The following is a 22,500-nucleotide window of genomic DNA, read 5'->3' on the forward strand; positions in this document are numbered from 1 at the left end:
TCCGCTAAGAATTAAACTAAATATTCCTGATGAAATATAAACACACAATTTTACCGATCCACTGCACCGGTGAGAATTGTAAGAAAATAATCAAGTTAACGGTATTTCATGTCCAAAACATTCTTCGTAACTTTACACAGGAGCGATAAGTAATGTTTGTTCTGCCACTTGGTGTCCAGTGTTGACGGTCACAGCGGCGACTTTCACGGAACTCTATCGAAACTGTGCGCAAATATAGCTCAGAACAACGTGAAAATTGGCGCATATGCTCGGAGATGTGTGTGTGTGTGTGTGTGTGTGTGTGTGTGTGTGTGTGTGTGTGTGTGCTGGGGTGTTGGGGGAGAAGAGGTGAATATCGATGATGGGTGGTGTGCATCTTCAGAGCTGAGTGAAGTGGGGAAGGAAGGAGGGGATGGGGAGGGTGTTGTAGGCTGGGATGTTGAATGCTTCCTACCTACACCTTAGTATTGGAAACACCTGCTGCTACACACACACACACACACACACACACACACACGCGCGCATACACACACAGGGAAGAGAAGAGAGACTTTCTAATTTCCTGTGTGTGTGTGTGTGTGTGTGTGTGTGTGTGTGTGTGTGTGTGTGTGTGTGTGTGTGTGTGTGTGTGTTTGTTCTCCAATTCTTCTGCTATACTTCCTCACTTTTCTTCCTTCCTTCACTCTTCTCTTTCTTTCCTTTCTCTATTTTTATCTTTTCAATCTTTCCTTAGTAACCTATAAATCTTTCCGTATGCCTCACCCTCCTCCTTCTCCTCCTCCTCCTCCTCCTCCTCCTCCTCCTCCTTAAACTCATTACCTTCCGTCACTCCTCCTTCCTTCTCCTCCTAATCCTCCACAAAATGAAGTGTTTTCTTTCCCCCTTTCTCATTTCCCAGACTCTGCATATCTCACAGCCTCAGATAACTCTCCAGTGACACACAAGTACACCATTATTTTTTGCTGCCTCTTTAGAATGACACCCTTAGAATGTAGAATGTGAATTAGTTCTCTCTTTCTCTATCTTTCTCTCACACACACACACACACACACACACACACACACACACACACACACACACACACACACACACACATATACAGTCCCTTAAGCCACTCACTTACTCACTCACTCACAGCTTGACTCACTCACTGCTTCACTCAAGTTATGAATCTTATTGGCTGGGTCAGTCTCACGTAAACACACACACACACACACACCTAAGCCACTCACTCACTCACTCACAGCTTCACTCACTCACTCACTCAGCTTCACTTGCTCACAGCATCACTCACTTACAGCTTCTCTCACTCACTCACAACTTCATTCACAGCCTCACTCACTCACAGCTTCACTTACTTACTCACTCACACCTTCAGTCACTCACTAAGCTTCACTAACTCACACACAACCATCTCTCACTCACTCACATTCATTCACTCACTCACACCTTCACTCACTCACTCACAGCCTCACTCACTCACTCACAGCCTCACTCACTCACTCACACCTTCACACACTCACTCACCTCGCGAATCTTGTTGTTGGCGAGGTCGAGTGTGAGGAGAGTGCCGCCCAGAGCAGACAGGGAGGCCCGCTCGATGGCGCTCACGTTGCTTCGGATGATGTTGAGGTGACGCACATCGAGGCCCAGGAATACGTAGTCAGTGATGCGAGGCAGGTTGCAGTTACGGAACTTCATCCAGTAGATCTCGGCTGGCTTATTCTTGAGGATGTCGAGGGCGTTACGAACATGTTTGTGGTCCGTGTTATCGCAAACGATGTCAAGGCCTGTGGATGGGCCACGTTACTTCTTTGAAACCACAGTCGCCAGAGAGCAGCGGTGGTGGTGGTAGTGGTGGTGGTGATGTTAGTGGTGGTGAGGTGGTGAGAGGAGTAGTAATTGTGGTAAGGAGTGAGAGAAGAAGAGAGAAAGGAAAGGGAAGTGGGAAGAAGAAGAAAGGAGAGGGTAAAGATAGAGTGAAAAGGGATGTAGTATTGGTGATCTTAATGAGAGAGAGAGAAAGAGGCGAGACAACTGAAGGAGAGAATAAGAGGAGGGGAAGAAAAGAAAGGAGAGAGTGGAAAAAGAATGAAGAAGGGATGTAGTACTGGTGATTATAATGAGAGAGAGAGAGAGAGAGAGAGAGAGAGAGAGAGAGAGAGAGAGAGAGAGAGAGAGAGAGAGAGAGAGAGAGAGAGAGAGAGAGAGAGAGAGAGAGAGAGAGAGAGAGAGAGAGAGAGAGAGAGAAATGAAGAAGACAATAATGAATAGAGAGACAGAGACACAGAGAGACAAAAAAGAGTATAAATGTGATGCCGTATGCTAAAAAAAAAGCTACATAGAATTAGATCCCTCGTCTTCTGCCTTCCCGTCGTGACACCAAACTAAGCTTAAACACAACACATGCATGGCAGCGTCCAGTGCCAAGCGGAGTGCCGCGTGCCAGGCGCCAGCATGCTGAAGGCCGCACAGGGAATGCCTCCACAGTGCCAGAGAGTGCCAGAGGATGCTTGGAAGGTGCCAGGGAGGGAGGTGAGGTGCTGGAGATGTGAGGTGCTGGTGTGGTGAAGTGCTGAGTGGCTATTGTGAGGTGCTGGTGATGGTATGTGGTGCTGGTGATGGTGTGAGATGCTCATGGGTGTTGTGAAGTGCTGGTGTTGTAAATTGGTGTTGTGAAGTGCTAATTTTATGATGTGCTAGGAATGAAGTACTGGGTGAAGGTGTGGACTGGTTAGGAGAGAGGGGAGTCAGGTATGGAGGGTTTGAAGTGCCTTGAGGGAGAAATGAGGCGTGAAGTAAGGATCATAGGGAGGAGGAGGAGAAGGAGGAGGAGGAGGAGGAGGAGGAGGAGGAGGAGGAGGAGGAGGAGGAGGAGGAGGAGGAGGAGGAGGAGGAGGAGGAGGCGTGAGGTGTGAGGTATAAGGTAGTGACACAGGGAGTGGATTCGTGCTGTAAGACTTCCATGAGTGTCCAAACTTGCAGCACATGAAGGATATCCACACAGATAAAACACACACACACACACACACACACACACACACACACACACACACACACACACACACACACACACACACACACACACACACACATAATTAAAATTGTCAACACACATGAGCAATCAATGGAACAGTAGTAACACACTGGCTGGGTGGTAGTGACACATAGTAGTAGTAGTAGTAGTAGTAGTAGTAGTAGTAGTAGTAGTAGTAGTAATAGTAGTTAATCATTGAGAAGAGGGGAAAGACGAAGGGGAGAGAGGGGAAGGGGGAGGTGATGAGGGCTTACAGACAGTGTTTTCAAGGAAGGGGAAAGGAGAAGGCGGGGAAGAAAGGTGGAAATAATTCGATTGCCTTGCAGAGGGAGACACGACACCTGAGTGAGATCTGAGGAAGATGGCGGGGAGGAAGGGAGGGAGGGAGGGAGGGAGGGAGGGAGGGAGGGATATGGGGTAAGTGCCTGGCAGTGGGAGATGTCACGCGGTGGGGGGGGTGAGCCAATCCTTTCATGGTGGTGGTGGTGGCTGTGGTGGTGGTGTTTTTAGATTAGATAATGCAAATTAGTAGCACTAGTAGTAGTAGTAGTAGTAGTAGTAGTAGTAGTAGTAGTAGTAGTAGTAGTAGTAGTAGTAGTAGTAGTAGCAGTAGTAGTAGTAGTAGTAGTGGTGGTGGTGGTGGTGGTGGTGGTGGTGGTGGTGGTGGTGGTGGTGGTGGTGGTAGTAGTAGTAGTAGTAGTAGCAGTAGTAGTAGTAATAGTAGTAGTAGTAGTAATGGCAGAAAAGAACAAAAGTAGTAGTAGTAGTAGTAGTAGTAGTAGTAGTAGTAGTTCTAGTAGTAGTTCTAGTAGTAGTAGTAGTAGTAGTAGTAGTAGTAGTAGTAGTAGTAGTAGTAGTAGTAGTAGTAGTAGTAGTAGAAAGAAAGGTAAAGGAAATGAAGGGGAAGATAGAGGAGAGAAAGAAAAATAAAGGAGAGGGAGGAGGAGGAGGAGGAAGTCGACAAGGAGATATCGCCGGAAGAAGTAATGTAAGAGAGAGAGAGAGAGAGAGAGAGAGAGAGAGAGAGAGAGAGAGAGAGAGAGAGAGAGAGAGAGAGAGAGAGAGAGAGAGAGAGAGAGAGAGGCCATCTGTTGACGAGCTTGGGATACGAGTAAGAGACTGAGTGTGTGAGTGAGTGAGTGAGGGAGGGAGAAGGGGAGAGGAGAGAGGGGAGAGAGGAGGGCGGGAGGGAGGGAGGGAGGTACGGACACAACTTACCCTTAGAACTTGCCAGACCGCCCAGCCGCCGGTCAAGCATAGGGGGAACTTAGACATTGTAACGAAGACTTGACTCGGGTAAGAACATGGAGGAGAGAGAGCACGACACACTAGGCTAGCACTGAACACGACTCTAGTGCCCTCGTCATGCGGAGTAACCTAAAATAAACAGCCTCACCCCATCATTCACGCCAGACTAGATGTTTATCGTGCATGAGACGTAGATCATCATCATCATCATCATCATCATCATGTGTCTACACGCTAAGGAGGTATAGAATGATATGACAAACTTGCATTACTCATCTTAGGCCGTATTCGATAAATGTCAATCTTTAAAACAGGATGCAAGTTAGAGCGACGAGTTAGTATGCAAATATAGGTTTTGCTTTTCTTTTTTCCCTTTGTTTTTTTTTCAGCATCATAAAGTGGGAAGCCAGCTCAACACAAAGAGGTCAGTCCAGGACTCTTAAATTAACACATTGAGTTGCCAAATGTATCGTTTTGATGTTGCATTGTGACCATAGCCAGCCGCCGCCCTGCCAGCTCGGTGCGAGGCGGCCTGGCGGGGCAGCGGCCGTAACCACACATTAGAAAGGCAAATCGTGACACATTTGAGCAACGTTCGGCCCGCATGTGGAGTGGGAGTGGGCGCCGCTGTAGTAGGTGGTGCCGGGAAGTGGGGGGTGGGGAGGGAGTGGTGAAGGATAGCAAGTTCTAATGGTGCGGACAGTCTACCGAGGGAATGGAGAAATGGTTGTCTTGCCAGGAGCCATTTTCTCTATTCCCGCATCATTCCCCAGCACTTCCAGCCTCGCCTCATCCCCCTCGTGCCGCCCTTCACTGTCTTAGCGTAACCTGTGTGAAGCTCGCCGCTGGAGGCCCCTGTACCTGTTTGCTCTGGGTTTTCGTGCGCCACAATAATCATATGGAGGGAAAGGAGGAAGGGGAGAGGAGGAGCGGGGAGGAAAAGAGGGAATGAGGAGAGAGCGACGGGGAGACGGAGGAAGGGCCAGCCGGGAACATCGTCGCAAACATCGTGGATGACGTGGCTGTCTTTTGTGGAGGATGTATCGACCACAGGAGTCAATATTGTATCTCTGGCTCCATTAATATTCCTCATAAGCTGCTCCTTCTCCTCCTCCTCCTCCACTCTTTCTTTGAGTCGTCGATTAAACTCATCCTCTTTGAACTTCCAGAAGGGACTAAGGCGTTATGAATGAGGTACTTGTAGGCCAGCAGGTGCTCCAGGGGTCCAGGTGAGGCAGCGGGTCAGCTCACTGTTCTCTGCATCACAAAACATTGCCGAAATATGAATGAAGTGCGAGTGTTTCAGTTTTTTTCATTAATGCTGAATGTCCGAGAGATAAGAAATGAATGAGAGCAGAGTGGCGTGTACCGAGGCTGCCCTGTGCGGAGATTACGGACACACGTCAATAGATAGGAGGCGAAGATGCGCGCACTTTGTTTACGACGGCGAAGGAAAGACTCAGGGCGTCCGGCACGATGCAAGTGGCGGTGATTGGTGGTGCAGACACCTGTGGAGCAGCACGCCGCCGGTTCTCATTGGCTGTCTCCAGTTTGTTTAGGGTTTGGGAAGCAAGAGATTGGCGTTTTGTCGATACTCGTCAATAATCAATGGACGGGCAGGTGAGGGACCAGTTAGCGGACAGGTGACTCGCTGGGGCGCCTCGGACGTGGCTCCCTCAGGTTCATGATCCTTGCCGGCCACGCTCCAGCCCTCCAGAGCCTCAAAATGTGTGCGTGCCACGGCTTAGTTAAGCTCCTGCCTTGTATACAAGCTTTTTTCCCCCTTAGGAACGCTTCCTCATCACTGACCTACAACAGTCCGCGTCACGACCATGACTACAAATCGTGAAGCAACATCAGAGTCTCGCGGCGAACGGAGCAGTTTAAGTGTGCGGGTCTAGACACGAGACGGAATAAATAATGTAATGGATCTTTCTTTCCTCCACAACATGACTGGAAAATTGTGGGTCTTATTATTCCATAGATTTGTGATTAGAGCGTGTGTAGCCCGGCAAGTCTGAGAGGGCGGCAGCGGCCAGGGAGCCAGGCAGCAACGGCGGCCTTGCCTTCAAGCTCCAGCGGGTATTTGTGCATTATGAACGGTTAGGGCCCATCGATTGGTCCCTCGAAATCTATTTCTGGGGTTTGAATTATGAGTTTGTCGTGTTTATTGACCAGCTGACCTATTGACCTGCCGCGACTTTCCCCAGGCGTGAACTTCTTCAATGTTTAAAGATTGGCTCTGGAGAGAGGAAGGGGCGCCTCCTGCGAGCGACAAGGTCATGGAGGGCGCACCGAGCATCCTCCTTGGTGCAGTGAAGGAGTGGTGGACTCTGCCGAGGGGTGGGGAGGGGGCGAGGGAGGAAGGATTAGCACAGAAAGAGCTTGAAGTGGAGGAGCGGGGTTAGGGGGGCGCCCATCGCCCACTCACACAGGCGGGCCGGCGGGCCAGCGGGGGCGGGCACAGCACATGCCGCGCGGGAGAGGGCCCGCGCCTGTGATCCACGCCCGGCCGGCGCGCCCACACCCCACCCGACACACGCGCTACCAACATCTAGTCAAGTTAAACGTGAGAGAGGAGAACGCTTCCTAACCGGAGTCCTTGCCTTTTTTCATCTCCCGGCAAGTGCAGGGGGAAATTTCCATGCTGCTGGGGCACTTGATCACTTTGGGGAGGCCCACGCCCATCACGCCGTTCTGAGGGTAGCCTTGCGCCAGCCCCACCATCAGCCCCACCCACAGCACCGTCAGGCCAACGCCCACGCCGCATCTTCTTCTGTTGCTGCTGCTGCCGCTGTGGTTTGCTGCTCGCCCCCGCGCGCCCGCCACCAGACCCGTGCCGCTCACACGCCTCGCCGCGCCCGCCATCACGACCTGAAACACAACACCAGGCTTACAATGAGCACTTCAAACACTACTAATGACTTACCAACACAATAATCAAAATGTTATAAAAATAGACTAAACACACACGGAATGCTGAAACACTCCATCAAACACAACATGTACAGTATAACGCTGCCCCGCTAATGCATTATACTGTTATGTCCACTGTGAAATTCGTATCATTGTAGCTCCATCAGAAGGTAACACGTAGGAGGTGAGGACGTCTGTGTGTGTGTGTGTGTGTGTGTGTCACGCTATCTGTCACCTAATACTCCACCACAACCACTGCCACCACCATCATCACCACCTCTGTCCCAGTCACTATTCACACAGAACGAAACTTATGATGCAACAGAGAGAGAGAGAGAGAGAGAGAGAGAGAGAGAGAGAGAGAGAGAGAGAGAGAGAGAGAGAGAGAGAGAGAGAGAGTAATTTACTATTGAGAAAACTCTTACGTGACATAAGCCTGAGTGATGAAAACGCAAAACTGTGTGTGTGTGTGAGAAAGTTCTATTTTTTCTATTTTATTGAAGATTAACACTTTTCCCTGCTGTCAAAATAGTCTATCATACTTTCTATGCCTTTTCTGTGCATTTCCTATACGAGGTTTAATTTTTCCAGTAGTAGTAGTAGTAGTAGTAGTAGTAGTAGTAGTAGTATATCGTGAGTACAGCTGTAGCAGGTTTAGACAGGTGAAGCAGAGACAGACAGAGTGCGAGCCAGACAGACAGACAGACAGACAGACAGACAGCCAGACAGAAAAACAAACAAGCAGACAGGAAAAGCAGGGAGAGCAAGTGACAAGACCTTGATGTGACCTAAAATGACCCTCGTTGAGTCTTTCCCAGTCACGCTCCCTCTATTTTTTCCCTCTCTTTTTTTCCCCCTCTCTTTTTTCCCCTTGGCTAATCACTGGTATTTTTTCCCCTTCCTCCACCTTCCTTCCACCTCCCTTCCTGTTTCTCAGTCTTGACTTTCCTATATTTACGCCACCCCTCATCTCGGTCTGCTTGTTTACTGTTTATATCTCACCCTTGCATCTTGGCCGCCCTTCCCCTCGCTTCGGGTGGCTCCTCACGCAGCGTCTTAAGCCCTGCATTATGGGTACGAACACAAAGGGGAGCAGCAGCAGGAGGGAAGAACCTCAGAACGAAGGGTAAAGGAAAAAAAAGGAAAAAAAAATATACCGCTCGAAATATGATGTGGCGACAGAGAGAGAGAGAGAGAGAGAGAGAGAGAGAGAGAGAGAGAGAGAGAGAGAGAGAGAGAGAGAGAGAGAGAGAGTGTGTGTGTTTAGCGAGATTACCTTAAGAAAAAGAGGCCTCACAGATATGCTAAGATAACGTTGGATTGGGTTAAGTTATTAAGATGTCCTCTTTCTGAAAATTAAAAAAAGGGACAGAGAGAGAGAGAGAGAGAGAGAGAGAGAGAGAGAGAGAGAGAGAGAGAGAGAGAGAGAGAGAGAGAGAGAGAGAGAGAGATTTTATGAAGGTAACAAGGAAAGAAAAGAAGGAAGGAAGGAAGGAAGGAAGAAAGGAAGGAAGGAAGGAAAAAAAAACAAGAAGTAGTCACACAGAAGGAAGAACACTAAGAACGACAAGGAGAACAAGAAAAAAGGACACAAAATAAAGAATATAAAGAATAAGGAAAATTTTGAAGGGAAACACAGCAGGACAAACGTAGAAGGAGTGGGACAGGGAGAAGCAGACGGAGGCGAGTGAAAGCAAGGCGGGGGGGGGGGAGTCAGGCCAGGGCGGTGAGGAGGTAAGGGAGGTGAGGAGGCAGCATAGAGGGAACAGTAAGGTAGTACAGGTGAAGAGGTTGAGGTCAGGTCGTGGTGGTGGTGGTGGTGGTGGTGGTGGTGGTGGTGGTGGTGATGGTGGTGGTGGTGAGAAGGGTGGACAAGAAAGGGGTCATGTGAGAGAGAGAGAGAGAGAGAGAGAGAGAGAGAGAGAGAGAGAGAGAGAGAGAGAGAGAGAGAGAGAGAGAGAGAGAACGACGACGACGATCAATAAGTTTCAGTTTTTACATTCCTTACTCCTCCACCTGCTCTTCCTCCTCCTCCTCCTCCTCCTCTCCTCCTCCTCCTCCTCCACCTCCTCCTCCTCCTCCTCCTCCTCCTCCTCCTCCTCCTCCTCCTCCTCCTCCTCCTCCTCCTCTCCTCCTCCTCCTCCTCTCTCTCTCTCTCTCTCTCTCTCTCTCTCTCTCTCTCTCTCTCTCTCTCTCTCTCTCTCTCACTAACAGTTAGAGTAGAACAGCTACCTAAACAGCCAAGTAAGGACAACAAAAATTAAAAGTCCCACTTAATTAAAAAAGGTCCACTTAAGATCCGTTGGTATTTATACTTCCTTTGTATTCCTTTGTGTTCATTCTGAAGTCACAAAAAGTGCTGCATATTATATTTAGCGAAATCACAGAAATACTTAGTGATATAAATCTTCGCCTTGCTCTAGGATAACTGGCTGGCTGGTTGGGTGGGTGGGTGGGTAGCTGTCTGGGTGGCTGGTTAGGTGGCTGGATGGCTAGGTGGTTGGTTGGTTGGTTGGTTGGCTGGCTGGCTGGCTGGTTGTCTGTCTGGATAGCTGGCTGGCTGGCTGGCTGGCTGGCTGTCTGGGTGTCTGGCTGTTTTGTTGGTTGTCCGTCTTGCTGGCTGGTTGACTGGCTATCTGTTTGGGTGTCTGGGTGGCTGGCTGGATGGCTGGTTGTCCGTCTGGCTGGCTGGCTGGCTGGCTGGCTTGGTGCAGGCACTTTCAGGCAGGACACGTGGCAGCTTTCAAGAGGCGGCATTTTGTTATTGGTGCGCAGGTTTCTAGTTATTCCTCATCATATACAATTTCAACTCGTATCTTGTTCTCTGGCGGTATTACGGGTGATATCAAGTTTCTGAAGAGTCATTGCAGCAGCAGCAGCAGCAGCAGGAAGTTGGCGCTGTGCACGTGGTGTGGTCCTCCGTGAGTTGAAAGGAACGATCTGTCTCGGGGGCATTATCATTAGCATCTTAAACAACATAATATTCCCTCAGCTGGAACGTTCCGCGTCTGCCTCGACCAAGACTTACGAAGAAAGAATAAGAGGAAAACTACCACTCTCTCACGCCATGAATGACGTCAGCCGCCTCCTAAATACCACTCCGGGCAGGAATAACTCTTCGGGACACACCTTGGGGTGGGACAACACATTTTCTGACCTAAATGGATGTCGTTTCTCGGCCTTTTGTTTGCACCTTGCGCCTGCGTCAACCCAACAGGCCGCCACCCAGTCCGGCCTGTAGGCAACCTCCTCTGGCCTCATGAATGCTGAAGTAAGGATCAGCACAGCCAGAGTCGTCCATCCCAGTAGCGTGTTGGCTAGCACTGTAATGACTCTCTCCCTCCTCCCCACACTAAATTGTTATGGGGGTGCGTCCTAAATATAGCTGGGATACGCAACGGCCGCCGCCTCTCACGGGTTCACGTCCCCACCTCCTCCTGGCGCCTGTCCTCCACCTTGGCCTTACCGCTGCACCTTCAAAGACCCTCGCTCAGCCTATCAACCCAGCAAGAGCACCTCATCTCACAGAGTCAGAACACATCCATGCCTGATCGGATCTCACTCGCCTTGTTGTGACCTTAATCTGTTCACTGACACAGATAGTCTTTAAATTTATGCAATCACAAATACTCTGACTAGACAGTTACAAGAATAATGAGCGAAAAGTCATAACAACCCTGAATTAGAAGAAAAGTCTATCCTTACTAAAATGAATAGATAAATAAAATAAAAGAAAAGTAAGGAAAATAAAGGAAGATGAAAGAAGACATCAGGCTCACACGTAACGCTCCTTGTATCTGTAGTAGTAATTCTCATAACCCCAAGACAAGAAAGAATGTATCGAGGATCAAGATCAGAGCCCGTGTCCTCCTTATATCGAGGATCAAGATCAGAGGCCGTGTCCTCCATCACAAACATCGGCAGCTCAGTGTTGGTGACGTGTCTGTTCCAACAAAGGGCTGAAAGGATTAAGAAGTGAGGGGGATTCGAATACATTTAGCGGGACTCGAACACTTGTGGCTGAAATTGTTACCCCGAGGGATTTATTGGTGAGGCATAGGGGTCCATTCCACAGCGCCTCTAGTCACGCCATCTCCTCCCCAAGCTTCGCGTTCTCAAGTACCACGGAAACAGTCGTCCTTGTGAATACCGCTTGGGAAACGCCAGGCCCTTCAGTGCAGCGTGAAGTGCAGGAGGTAATCACGCCAGAAATACACCACTTAGTGTTTGGAGATGTGGTGCTTAATGTCAAAACTTTCTACATTTGCACGTATTCAGAAACGGCTTTCCCTCTCACTACAACAATTTTCCAAAGATTTTCCAATGCCACAAAGACAATTAGACAGGTTTTCAAGACAGTTTCTCCTTTTGATGAACTAGAAATCTTGCCAGTCTATCATCAGAACGATAAAAACACTCTTAAAAACAAAAATATCTTCATCTGGAGCCTTTGGAAAGCAGTGATGGTGAGAGAACTAAGCGTTTCAGACTATGTGACGTTTTTCCCTCACTCTTATTCTGTCCACCTCTCTAATACAAGACTAAACTAGTATTCTCAGTCATTTATCCATTATTCTGTTAACCTCTGGAACTTTCTGTCTGCCTTCTGTATTTCCTCCTTTCGATGACTTGATATTTTTTTAAGAGGGAGGTTTCAAAATACTTATCATCTCAAGTACGCTTTAGGAACTAGCACTTCAGTGGGCCTTCCTGTCGAAATATTGTTGTCCTTGGCTTGTTCTCGTACACACACACATACACACACACACACACACACACACACACACACACACACACACACACACACACACACACAAATATATATATCCTAATAAAGTTCACGTCAATCAAAGAATCACAGGAGAAATAAAGTACTACCACGTTTTAACAGACTGCACAGCCTTCCAGTACGCTGCAATAATGTTCAAATATATTCAAATACAACGATACACGACAATGTTGCCGAATAGATATCCAAATTCCGCTAAGAATTAAACTCCTGATGAAATATAAACTCTTTTACACCACTGCACTATTTTCCAAGGGGTATTCTTCGTACAGAGATGTTTGTTCTGCCACTTGACAAGCACAGGGTTTCTGAGGGTGTTTCTTATGCTCGGAGATGTGTGTGTGTGTGTGTGTGTGTGTGTGTGTGTGTGTGTGTGTGTGTTTCTGAGACAGCACTCTTTGTAATTGTGTAGTAACCTTGTTCATTTTTTCCAAGGACACAGAGATCATTTCTGAGAAATTATGTAGTAACCATAAAAACACCCTTGAAAACTTGTGCCACTTAAACAGGAGCCTTTTGAAATAATGGAGGTGCGTCGCTGAACTGTTTAAACAGGAGCCTTTTGAAATAGTGGAGGTGTGTTGCAGGAGTGCCGCTGAACTGGTTAAAACTTGTCGCTGTTCAGGTATTCGGCAAATATTACAAAACACAGGTAAGGTCAGTAGTCTCTGATATGTTTCTACGCAATATATATAGTCTTGATTGATTGTTCAGCCCTATAGTACTTCAATAGTCTTCCATACGTACACTCCAATGCTATTATTTGTGTATATGATCTTTTATGCACTCTGTTTCTTATTTCGTATACTCTGTCAGCGCTCAATGCCTTTGCCGCTCCCTGTCCTCCCTTTAGTATTCAGAAACGCTTTGCCCTCTCTCCACGATTATTTTCCAAGGCCACAGAGATGATTAGCAGAGTTTTCAAGAGAGTTTCTCATGTTAAAAAGCATAGAAATCTTGATAGTTTTTTTTACCACAGTCATAAAAAAAAAACTTTGAAAACCAGTGTCAATTCAAGTAGAGCTCTTTGTAATCAGAAACACTTTGCTCTCTCACCACGATTAGTTTCCAAGGCCACAGAGATGATTAGCAGAGTTTTAAAGAGGGTTCCTCATATTAATAACACAGATATCTTGTTAACTTGTCATCACACTTATAAAAACACCCTTGAAAACCAGTCTCAAATCAAGCAGAGCCTTTTATAAGTAACAGAACGGTTTCAGAATATACGAATACCCCTAACATGAATACGTATGGCCTCAAGAACATCCCGGATTGCCTCACTTCCTTCCCCCCAGGACACCTTTAGGGTCTAGGCTGGTGTACACTCGCTGCGTCATGTGATACGTAACTGATGACACAGGAAGGACGTGGAGTGGCTGTGCAAGGCGGCGTCAAAGTCAAGGTTAGGAGTGGTAATGTTGACAGATGGCCAGCGGTGGTTCAGGGCCGCGAGAGTTGACAGGCGGTGTTTGTAAGGCACGGACTGTTTGGTTCTTGAGTCGCACGCAGAATAGCAAGAAGTGGTTTGAAGATTTGTTTTTGGTTCTACCTTAAAAGAATAAATAGATGAATAAAACACGTTATAGGATTATTTTTTTTTCGTGGTGACTTTTTCGTCTTTTCTTTTTACGATACGCATTATGGAAAATTATCACGTTTTTTTTTTATATACATTTCTTTCACATGTTTTTATTCTCTCTTCAAATAAACACATCATGGAACATGATTATTTTTTTCTCTCTTTCAAGACGGATGATTTCTCATTTACTTTGACCTCGCTGCTTCACGTGACGGACAAAAGTTACGAAAAATTCTGACATGATGCCTTAGTCGATAAATGTGTGTGTGTGTGTGTGTGTGTGTGTGTGTGTGTGTGTGTGTGTGTGTGTGTGTGTGTGTGTGTGTGTGTAGTGGTGATGTTGGCAGAGGCTCACCGTTAGTTGCAGCGTTAGTGGCAGTCTTGCGCACCCTCCCTCACCCTCACCTGGAGAAGGGAACCAACCAGCTCAGGTAACCGCTCACTCTCTCACCTGGAGGGAAAACAAAAACAGTATTGATATATTGTATTTCTTGCTACCAGACACAGCACACACACACACACACACACGTAAACACACAAAGAGACCCTCACATCCTCCCCTCCCATAACAGCCAATCCACCACCACATCCTCCCTCCCCGCCACACATCCGCCCGCCGCTACATCCTGAACGCACATCCTCCTTTCTCGTTTACATGTTGCACTGCCATTAGTAACTGTCAGATGCATGCGCTGTGTCTCCTCTTATCAGAAATACTAAGTAATACACTGGTTGGGTTTTTGTTGTGCACTGTATCCACCTCCACTTACTCTTTGAACTAACTTAGCATAGCTTGTATTCTTCACGTTTTGCTCTTTTATCGAGGCGTTTTATGGTCACAACTGTACTAAATCTTGTTCTCAATGGTGTTTTCTTTAGTGATACTCAAAAGTGTCACTTAATCCATCAATAGAACCATGTAAACACTCTTGGATATTCCTAGAATTATGGAAACACTCTTGAATCTTCCTAAAGCCACGTAAACACTCTTGAATATTCCTAGAACCATGCAAACACCTTTGAATATTCCTAAACCCACTCAAAACTCTTCAATATTCTTAGAACCATTTAAACACTCTTTAATCCTTCTAGAACTATGTAAACACTCTTGAACATTCCAGTAACATTCTCTGGAACCTGTTAAAAATCGTGACAGAGCGCCATAAAAGCCATCTCATGTACTATACTGAATATGATTAGCCTATAATCTCCTCAATCATGTAAACACCCCTGAAATTCCCAATAAATTCCACGTGAGACTTAAAATTGATGAGAAAGCAAAGAAACATCAAATAAGACTTTTAATCTCTTCAGTACCATAACGTGTTTTCATATTCATTCTGCTTACTATTTGGCGATTCAGAAACTTATGTGGGGGTTAAAATAATGAAGACTGACCACTAATCTTCTGACCTCCATAGACTCTTCCTAATGTCAATAAAATCATCTAATCACACCAAAAAATTCATGATAAAAATGCGTTCCAGTACTGAAGAGGGGTTAATAGTAAAGAAACCATTGACTTCTCGCTACAGTTCACGGCGGAGGAATAGATGAAGCAGCAGCAGTAACGCCTCTCCGTCAGGCTGGTGCTCGTCACTGTCTTCCGGTCCACACACACACCTCGCCGGACGCTGCCTCGAGACACACGCTATTTTTATCACGCCATTGTCTTCAGTACAGCTTTATGCAGAACAGTAGCGCAAGGACGGACTGTGTTGGCTGTGGTGGCTCGGTGCGTTTGGTGTGCTGGGTGTGTTGGGTGTGTTAGGTTGGGTGTGCTGGCGTCCAAATATACTACAAATAAAGTCAGAATTTTTTAGTTTTTTATTTCTATTTGGTGGATTTTTTTTTTCTTAATGATAAACTACTGAATATGTTATTTGTTTGTCCATCTGTTCTATTGTCCTCTTCTTCTTCTTCTTCTTCTTCTTCGTCCTCCGTCCTTCTTTCTTTCTTTCTTCCTTCTTTCCATCCATATTGTTGCTATCATTTCACCAACGAAGCCACTCACACACACTCACGTAGACACACACACACACACACACACACACACACACACACACACACACACACACACACACACACACACACACACACACAACCTTTTATCGGCATGCGTTTCCCCTCCTTCCTTTTCTTTCCCCCTCTCTCCCTCTCCCCCCCTACTTCTTCCTCCCTGGCCCCCAACCCTGATGCTGTCAAGTTTCTGTACGTGTATCGTTTTCCTTCTCTTTCCTTTTTTCCCCCCGAACTGTTTTTTTTCAGATTTTTCTTCCATTCTGGGCATTTGGTTCTTTTCTATCACTCTTTTCCTTTTATGAGATTCATATTTTTTTTCTTATTTTTACGATCTTTTCCTGAATTTTCTTCCTTTCCTGTCTATCTTTACGGAAATAATGGTGTTCTTTTTCATGTTTCTAAGTTCTCTCTCCCTATTTTTCTGGTACATTGGGGCTAGAACTTCATTTCCCAGCTGTCTTGATGCATAGGAAGTAACGTATTGAGGCTTGGCAGAGTTATAATAGAAGAAAGAGTTGGAAAAAAATAACTGTAGAGGGAAGGACGAACAAAACTCAGTTACCAGGTTGTGATGTATTCAGGCTTGGCAGTTATAATAGAAGAAAGAGTTGAAAAATAATAACTGTAGAGGGAAGGATGAACAAAAACAAACTCAGTAACCAGGTTGTGAGTATCAAGTCATTAAGGAATGGACAAATTTATGTACGGGGGAATGCCTGGTTAGTACAGACATGCTTGATATAGAGACTGTCATGTTTAACCCTCTAATTTTCCTATATTCTCTACAATCTGCTCTTATAATCTTTCGCCAATCTCTACTGTGTCTGCTGCGGCTGTTAGTTCCTATTTGAGGGACACTGGCAGTCTCTCACAGGATCACCAAAGGAAGGGAGACCACAAGAGAAGCCTGAATGTAAAGAAGGTTCCTACAACACACTGGATTTTGCCATTGTTTGTCTTATTCCTCGTTGGTATTTTTTGGTGACAGAGAGAGAGAGAGAGAGAGAGAGAGAGAGAGAGAGAGAGAGAGAGAGAGAGAGAGAGAGAGAGAGAGAGAGAGAGAGAGAGAGAGAGAGAACAAAAGAAAGAATGGTGCTAGTGGTGATGTTTTTTCTTCCTATTTAGTGTCTCGTTATTGTTTTCCTTACTGTTCTTTGAGATTTGGAAGGAAAGGAAAATTTAGAGAGAAAACGAGAGAGGGAGGGAAGCAGAGGAGAGGCAAATGTCAATGGTTTTGTATTTGCTTCCTATTTATTGAGTCTTTTTATTGTTTTCTTTATTACTCTGAGATTATTTTCGTGATAGCCATTAGAAAGAGAGAGAGAGAGAGAGAGAGAGAGAGAGAGAGAGAGAGAGAGAGAGAGAGAGAGGAAAAAGCTAAACATTGTGGCAGTGAGTTTTCTTTTATTTGCTTCCCTCATCAAGCGAGATTCTCAGTTCCTATTTCCACTTGAAAGAAACACGAAGGGAGGAATGAAATTGGTTCCCAGGTGGAGTGGAGAGTGAAAGGAATGGAGTCAGTAATTAGGTTGTTAGTGAAAGTCTAGAGGTTTACAAGTAGTATCATAGACTGCTTCAAAGTTAGAGGTACCAATTAACTCTATATTAACTCTATGGTTACCGCTAGAATGCTTTACTTCAATAGGGAGGCAGAGTGGCGGTAAGATTGGACATACCACTAAAAAACACCTTGTTACTGACTATATTAACCCTTTCAGTACCGGAACGCATTTTTACCATGTGTTTTAGGAGTGATTAAACGATTTTTATTGACATTTGGGAAGTTCTATGGAGGTTCTATGGATGGCCACAGTCCTCACTATTTTAATCCCTACATGAGTTTCTGAAGTTGTTTAACTAGAATGAATATGAAAACGCGTCATGGTACTCAAGGGGTTTTCAATCGGGCACTTACTGAGAAACACTTTATTGTCTCACTATAACCATTTTCCAAAGCCCCAGTGTTGATTAGCCGGGTTCTCAAGAGTGCTCTTTTCTATGTAAGAGGATAAAGCTGGTTAAGGGCAACATAAATCGAAAAAAAAGGCCAATAACTTGTCAGTCCCCTTGCAGAAATGTTAATATTTCGCTTAAACCATATAAACTTACTTAACCTGTACAGTACCATGACGCGTTTCTATATTCATTCTGCTTACTATTCAGTGATTTTATACAGCTTCAGAGAGTTATGTGGGGGGATTGAAATAGTGAAGACTGTAGCTATTAATCTTCCTACCTCCATAGACACTTCCTGATGTCAATAAAATGGTCTAATCGTACACAAACATCAAGGTAAAATATGCCCCAGTATTGAAAAGGGTTAAAAACTCGTGTAACTTCAACTAGATCTGTTTAAATGTAGGTATAGTCTGTCTACTCTAAAAGTGGCTCCTGAGTCTCAGTCTGAACGGTGTCTTAGGAAATGCGTGGTTGTCAGATCTTGAGAAAAAACCGTGAGATGTACTTGTAATAAATGCGCTGATCAACAGAAAACAAATATCATTCACATAAAATCAGTTACGTTTTGAATAAGCTACAATATGTTTTAAATCCAGGAGTCATTTTAGAGTAGGCAGGCTATAGTGGGTGTGCAGGGCGAGTGGCTTAAAGTACGGTTAAGAGTGTGACTAAGTGGTGGTATTTTGTAGAAGTCCCGGCCACAGACTGGGTAAATGCTGGTCATGTCACTGTGTTCCTCGTCCTGAAGTGGTCAAAGGTGGCTATGATGCGTCCATTCATCCCCTTTAACTTACCCTCCCTTCCTCCTTCCCTCCTTGCCTCCCTACACACTCACCCTAACCACCACCACCACCACCACCACCACCACCACCACCACCTTTCCCTTGCACCTCACCCTTCCACTTTGGCCACTAATTGAGTTTTCTCTTCCTTTCCTTCATACTTTTTTTGTTTTTCTTAGCATTTACTCGGTTAGACTTTTTTTCCTGGATTATTTTTTGTGCCGGCATCGTTTTGGTAATATTGTTTCGTTGCTGTTGTTTTTTTTCCGGTTGTTGATTTTGTTTTGCTTTTTTTTCAGTCGTGGCCTGGATGTTTGATGTTTGGCTTTGATATTTCCAGTCTTTTTTTTTTTTATATCTATTCGTTTCTGTTTCTTTTTTTTTTCTTTTATTCGTGTATGTGTTAGAATTTGTGTGATTTATGGTCACGTGCACAGAAGAGTCACAACACGCCTCGCTTCCTCTCATACCTCACAGTTGACATTCATCATCGTATCATTCTTCAAGAGGATCACACACTCACACAAGTTACCATTATTTGAAAAGGGAAAGATTGGGTTGATTGGATTACTGATTATCAACAATTTTCTTTCACGTTCAACACTCAAGGTCTCTTAAAAGTACATCTCTATTTCTTTTATCCTCAGTTTTCAAGGTCAGGTTATGTTGGATTAATGACTATCAACCTTTTATCTTTGAGGTTAAACACTTGATCTCTCTCAAAAGTACATCTCTATATATTCTATCTTTGGTTTGCTTGGGTTGCACGTTATCAATATTCCTTTCCGGATCTTTGTTGTGGTGAGACGTCATGTATTTCATCAAACACTCAAGTTCTCTTAAAAGTACATCTCTATATATTCTATCTTTGGTTTCCTTGTGCTGCACGTTATCGTCTTCCTTTTCGGATCTTTGTTGTGATAAGACGTCAGGTATTTCACTACAACTTGGCTAAAGACCTAAAAGACCCTGTACCATTCTCGGAGTCCCTTTCTGACTACATTTGTACTTCACTTCTTTAAAGATTGTCACCTCAGTGGGCCTTTTTTTTTTTATCAATTTTGTTTGTTCTTACTCGGTTTTCTCTCTTAGGTAAAAAAAAAAAAAAAAAAGAACTGTTCTATCTATTTCATTCTCAAGCCGTAGTTTTTCATTCACCAATTGGACTTTTGTGCTGTGAAACATTACAGACAGACGGACGGACAGCTAGACAGGTTGACAAACAGGCTGGAAGACACACAGACTTAGTACTCTAAAAATACTCTAGTTCCATCAGTGTTACGATTAAGACAGGTTGACAGGCAGGCTGGCAGACATACAGGCCTAGCACTCTATAATATTCTAGGTCCATCAGTGTTACGATTAGGCCTAACTCTCTAAGTTCCCTCATTGGTCTGTTCCTTCCTGTAGGCCACTCTTAACTTCATCCAGTGGCCACATAAGGACGGACTGGTGGCACCGCTCACTCGTCAGGCCGTGTGGCGCTGACCCTTACTAAATATCTGAACACTGCGACATTACTTCACCTTCGTTACGAGTACCATCATGATTCCGTATTGACTTCAAGATGGCTGTGGCTCTCAGTCCTTTGTCTCTCTCTCTCTCTCTCTCTCTCTCTCTCTCTCTCGTGATAATGTTGTTCTAACGCCTGAAAATCGACAAATCTTTCAACCAGTGAATATTTTTCCCCTTTTCCTCCTCCCCAGAATTACTTGTTGTGTGTATTTAGCTATTCATTATAATACCACGGTCCATCTCGCCTCCCGGTCACGGACAAGCTGGTCTGAGTTGCCTCTGCTAGAGCCCTCGCCGCCCTTCTCACATCACCACCGACCCATAATCACTGCGACCTTTGTTTTCACTCGCTAAAGGTCGCTCTAGAGAGGTTAGGAGTTGGGATGGAGTGGGGAGGGAGACGGGGGCGCTTCCTATAACCCTTAAGACTAAGTAAAGAACGAGAGAAATTTACACATAATACAAGGAGCAGAATGAACCCACAAAAATTACACGTGGTCATTCTCATGTAAAAAAAAGAAAAATAAACACGTATTATTTCCTATCTGTTTCTGCTGTAGGCTTAAGCAACTCAGAGAAGGAAGGGAACTAGTATTTCAAGCCAAGATAAAATGTAGAGACATAGTATACATAGACACAGACATGAAAGGGGAGCAAACAGGCAAACACTCTTCCATCTATCTCAAATAGTGTCATAAGGGCCAACAGATCTGCAGGTGCTTGTTGTTCTTCCGTGTCTCGCTTTATCAAGACTACACGAAACAAAACCATGCTTGTGTTGCCTCTGTCCTGCGCATCCTTCCTTGGCTAAGCTCCCCCCAGGCACTGCCTCTGCCGCCCTGCCTCGCCTGGGACAGTTTGAAAAGAGCGTCAGGACATTTGGAAAGTTTTGGTAATTGAATCTGGAGATTTCTCTTCCTCCTTACTTTTTTTTGGGGACTCACAACAGTGAGTCTTTTCCTGCTCCCCCTTATAGCAGCTTGAACCCAGAGCCTCACTGTGTCTTTTCTTAGTAACCTGCCCTTTGCTACACACGCGGATCAGGAAATAGAATCAGGAATAGAAAGATGTGACATGGAAATTATAAAACAAAAGGAGAATTTAAAAACAGAGGCAATCCTGGGAGGGAAGGAGGGAGGGAGGAAGGAGGGAAGGAGGAAGGGAGGAAGGAGGGAAGGAAGGAGGTCGAGCACTGTATGTTTACCAGTATAGACTTCCACTGACCAACACGTCACGACTCATTAAACGCGGAAGGCTGTACTATGAAAATTTTACCCTCCAAGAAGACAACAATATAGCCAACCGTTTGAAAAGTGTTGAGAGGCGAGACGTTGTTCTTAAAGGTTTTCACAGCGTCTTATCTCGATCGCTTTCAAGAGTTTCTATTGGAAATTACTGTTGTTTTCGAGTATAATTCCATGTTTCTAGTGATAACAGGCTCTGGTGGAGGTTATTAGGATTTCCAAAGATGTGTTCTTGATTCCCCGTGATAGTTCAAAAGGCTCTAGTGGAGATTTTCAGTTTTCCAAAGAGTTTCTGGGATTCAGGTGATAGTTTAGAAGGTTCTAGCAGAGATTGTTAGGATTTTAGGTGATATTGTCATTACAGTGAATTAGCAAAGAATTCTGTGGCATTAGAGGAAAATCACCATTGAAAAACTGGTCTAACCGTTTCTGTGGACGTTAACGTATTTTTTCTTTTTTTATGAGAACACAAGACAGAAATAATGACCAGATTTTTTTTAGGAGAGCATAAAACATAAAGAGAAAAATGACCAGGTTCTTTCTATCGCTAGGTCAACCTACCTCTCTCATCCTTTTGACCCTAGCCATAAAGGAAATACAACTAGGTCTCGCATTCCTAAACACCTCTGTGCGTCAACTCCACTATTTCAAAAGGCTTTATTTAAATCTACCCAAGTTTTTTTAAAGTGTTTTTACGGTTCTAGAGGCAGATTGAAAAGATTTCTGCGTCATTAACTGGAGAAACACTCTCGAAAACCCCGCTAATCATCTCTGTAACCTTGGAAAATGGTCGTAATGAGAGAAGAGCGTTTCTGAGTACAGACCGATAAACCATCACACTTCTCACACACAAAAGAAAGTACACACTAATCTATCTTCCATGCCTAGAGTGAAGCTTTCCGTCGGCGTGAGGGGGAGATAGTGAGTTTCCTGTTGCTCTCACTGCCCCATAATTCTAAGTGTGGATTCAGGATGTAGTGTTTGCCTGACTCATTCTCCCCGTGCACCAGTCACACACACACACACACACACACACACACACACACACACACACACACACACACACACACACACACACACACACACACACACACACACACACACACACACAGCCCTGACCCTCCCCAACGTAACAGAAATATAGCACTGCACTGTAGGGACACATTTAACGGGTACAATATCAATGAATTCCACCTTTCACTCCACCGTTTGCCTCCCTCTACACACACACACACACACACACACACACACACACACACACACACACACACACACACACACACACACACAGTGCAGCCACAATCGATAACATTACTCAGGCTGCCCCATCACACAGTTCACCGCGCCTTTTGTACCCTCCACCGCCAAACACAATAGACAGCACTCGATGGTCCCCTATATGAACT

At 45.3% G+C, this 22,500-nt stretch overlaps 1 protein-coding gene across 24 annotated transcripts in view; it reads right to left on the reverse strand.

Annotated features, from left to right (window-relative positions):
• The window catches only part of LOC123514644 (leucine-rich repeats and immunoglobulin-like domains protein 1), a 486,618-nt gene that overhangs the window by 21,092 nt on the left and 443,026 nt on the right, over positions 1-22,500 (reverse strand). For 15 of the 24 annotated variants that reach the window (XM_045272647.1, XM_045272640.1, XM_045272639.1 and 12 more), the window contains 3 exons: positions 13,928-14,023; positions 6,880-7,159; positions 1,528-1,790 (listed from right to left, as the gene is read on the reverse strand). In XM_045272647.1, the coding sequence (XP_045128582.1) occupies positions 1,528-1,790; positions 6,880-7,153 (537 nt within the window). In that variant the 5' untranslated portion in view covers positions 7,154-7,159; positions 13,928-14,023. The remainder of the gene's footprint in view (positions 1-1,527; positions 1,791-6,879; positions 7,160-13,927; positions 14,024-22,500) is intronic. The other 9 variants (XM_045272650.1, XM_045272649.1, XM_045272644.1 and 6 more) reach the window with 3 other exon arrangements.

This window comes from Portunus trituberculatus, chromosome 38 (genome assembly GCF_017591435.1).
Source record: "Portunus trituberculatus isolate SZX2019 chromosome 38, ASM1759143v1, whole genome shotgun sequence".
Classification (NCBI taxonomy): Eukaryota; Metazoa; Arthropoda; class Malacostraca; order Decapoda; family Portunidae; genus Portunus; species Portunus trituberculatus.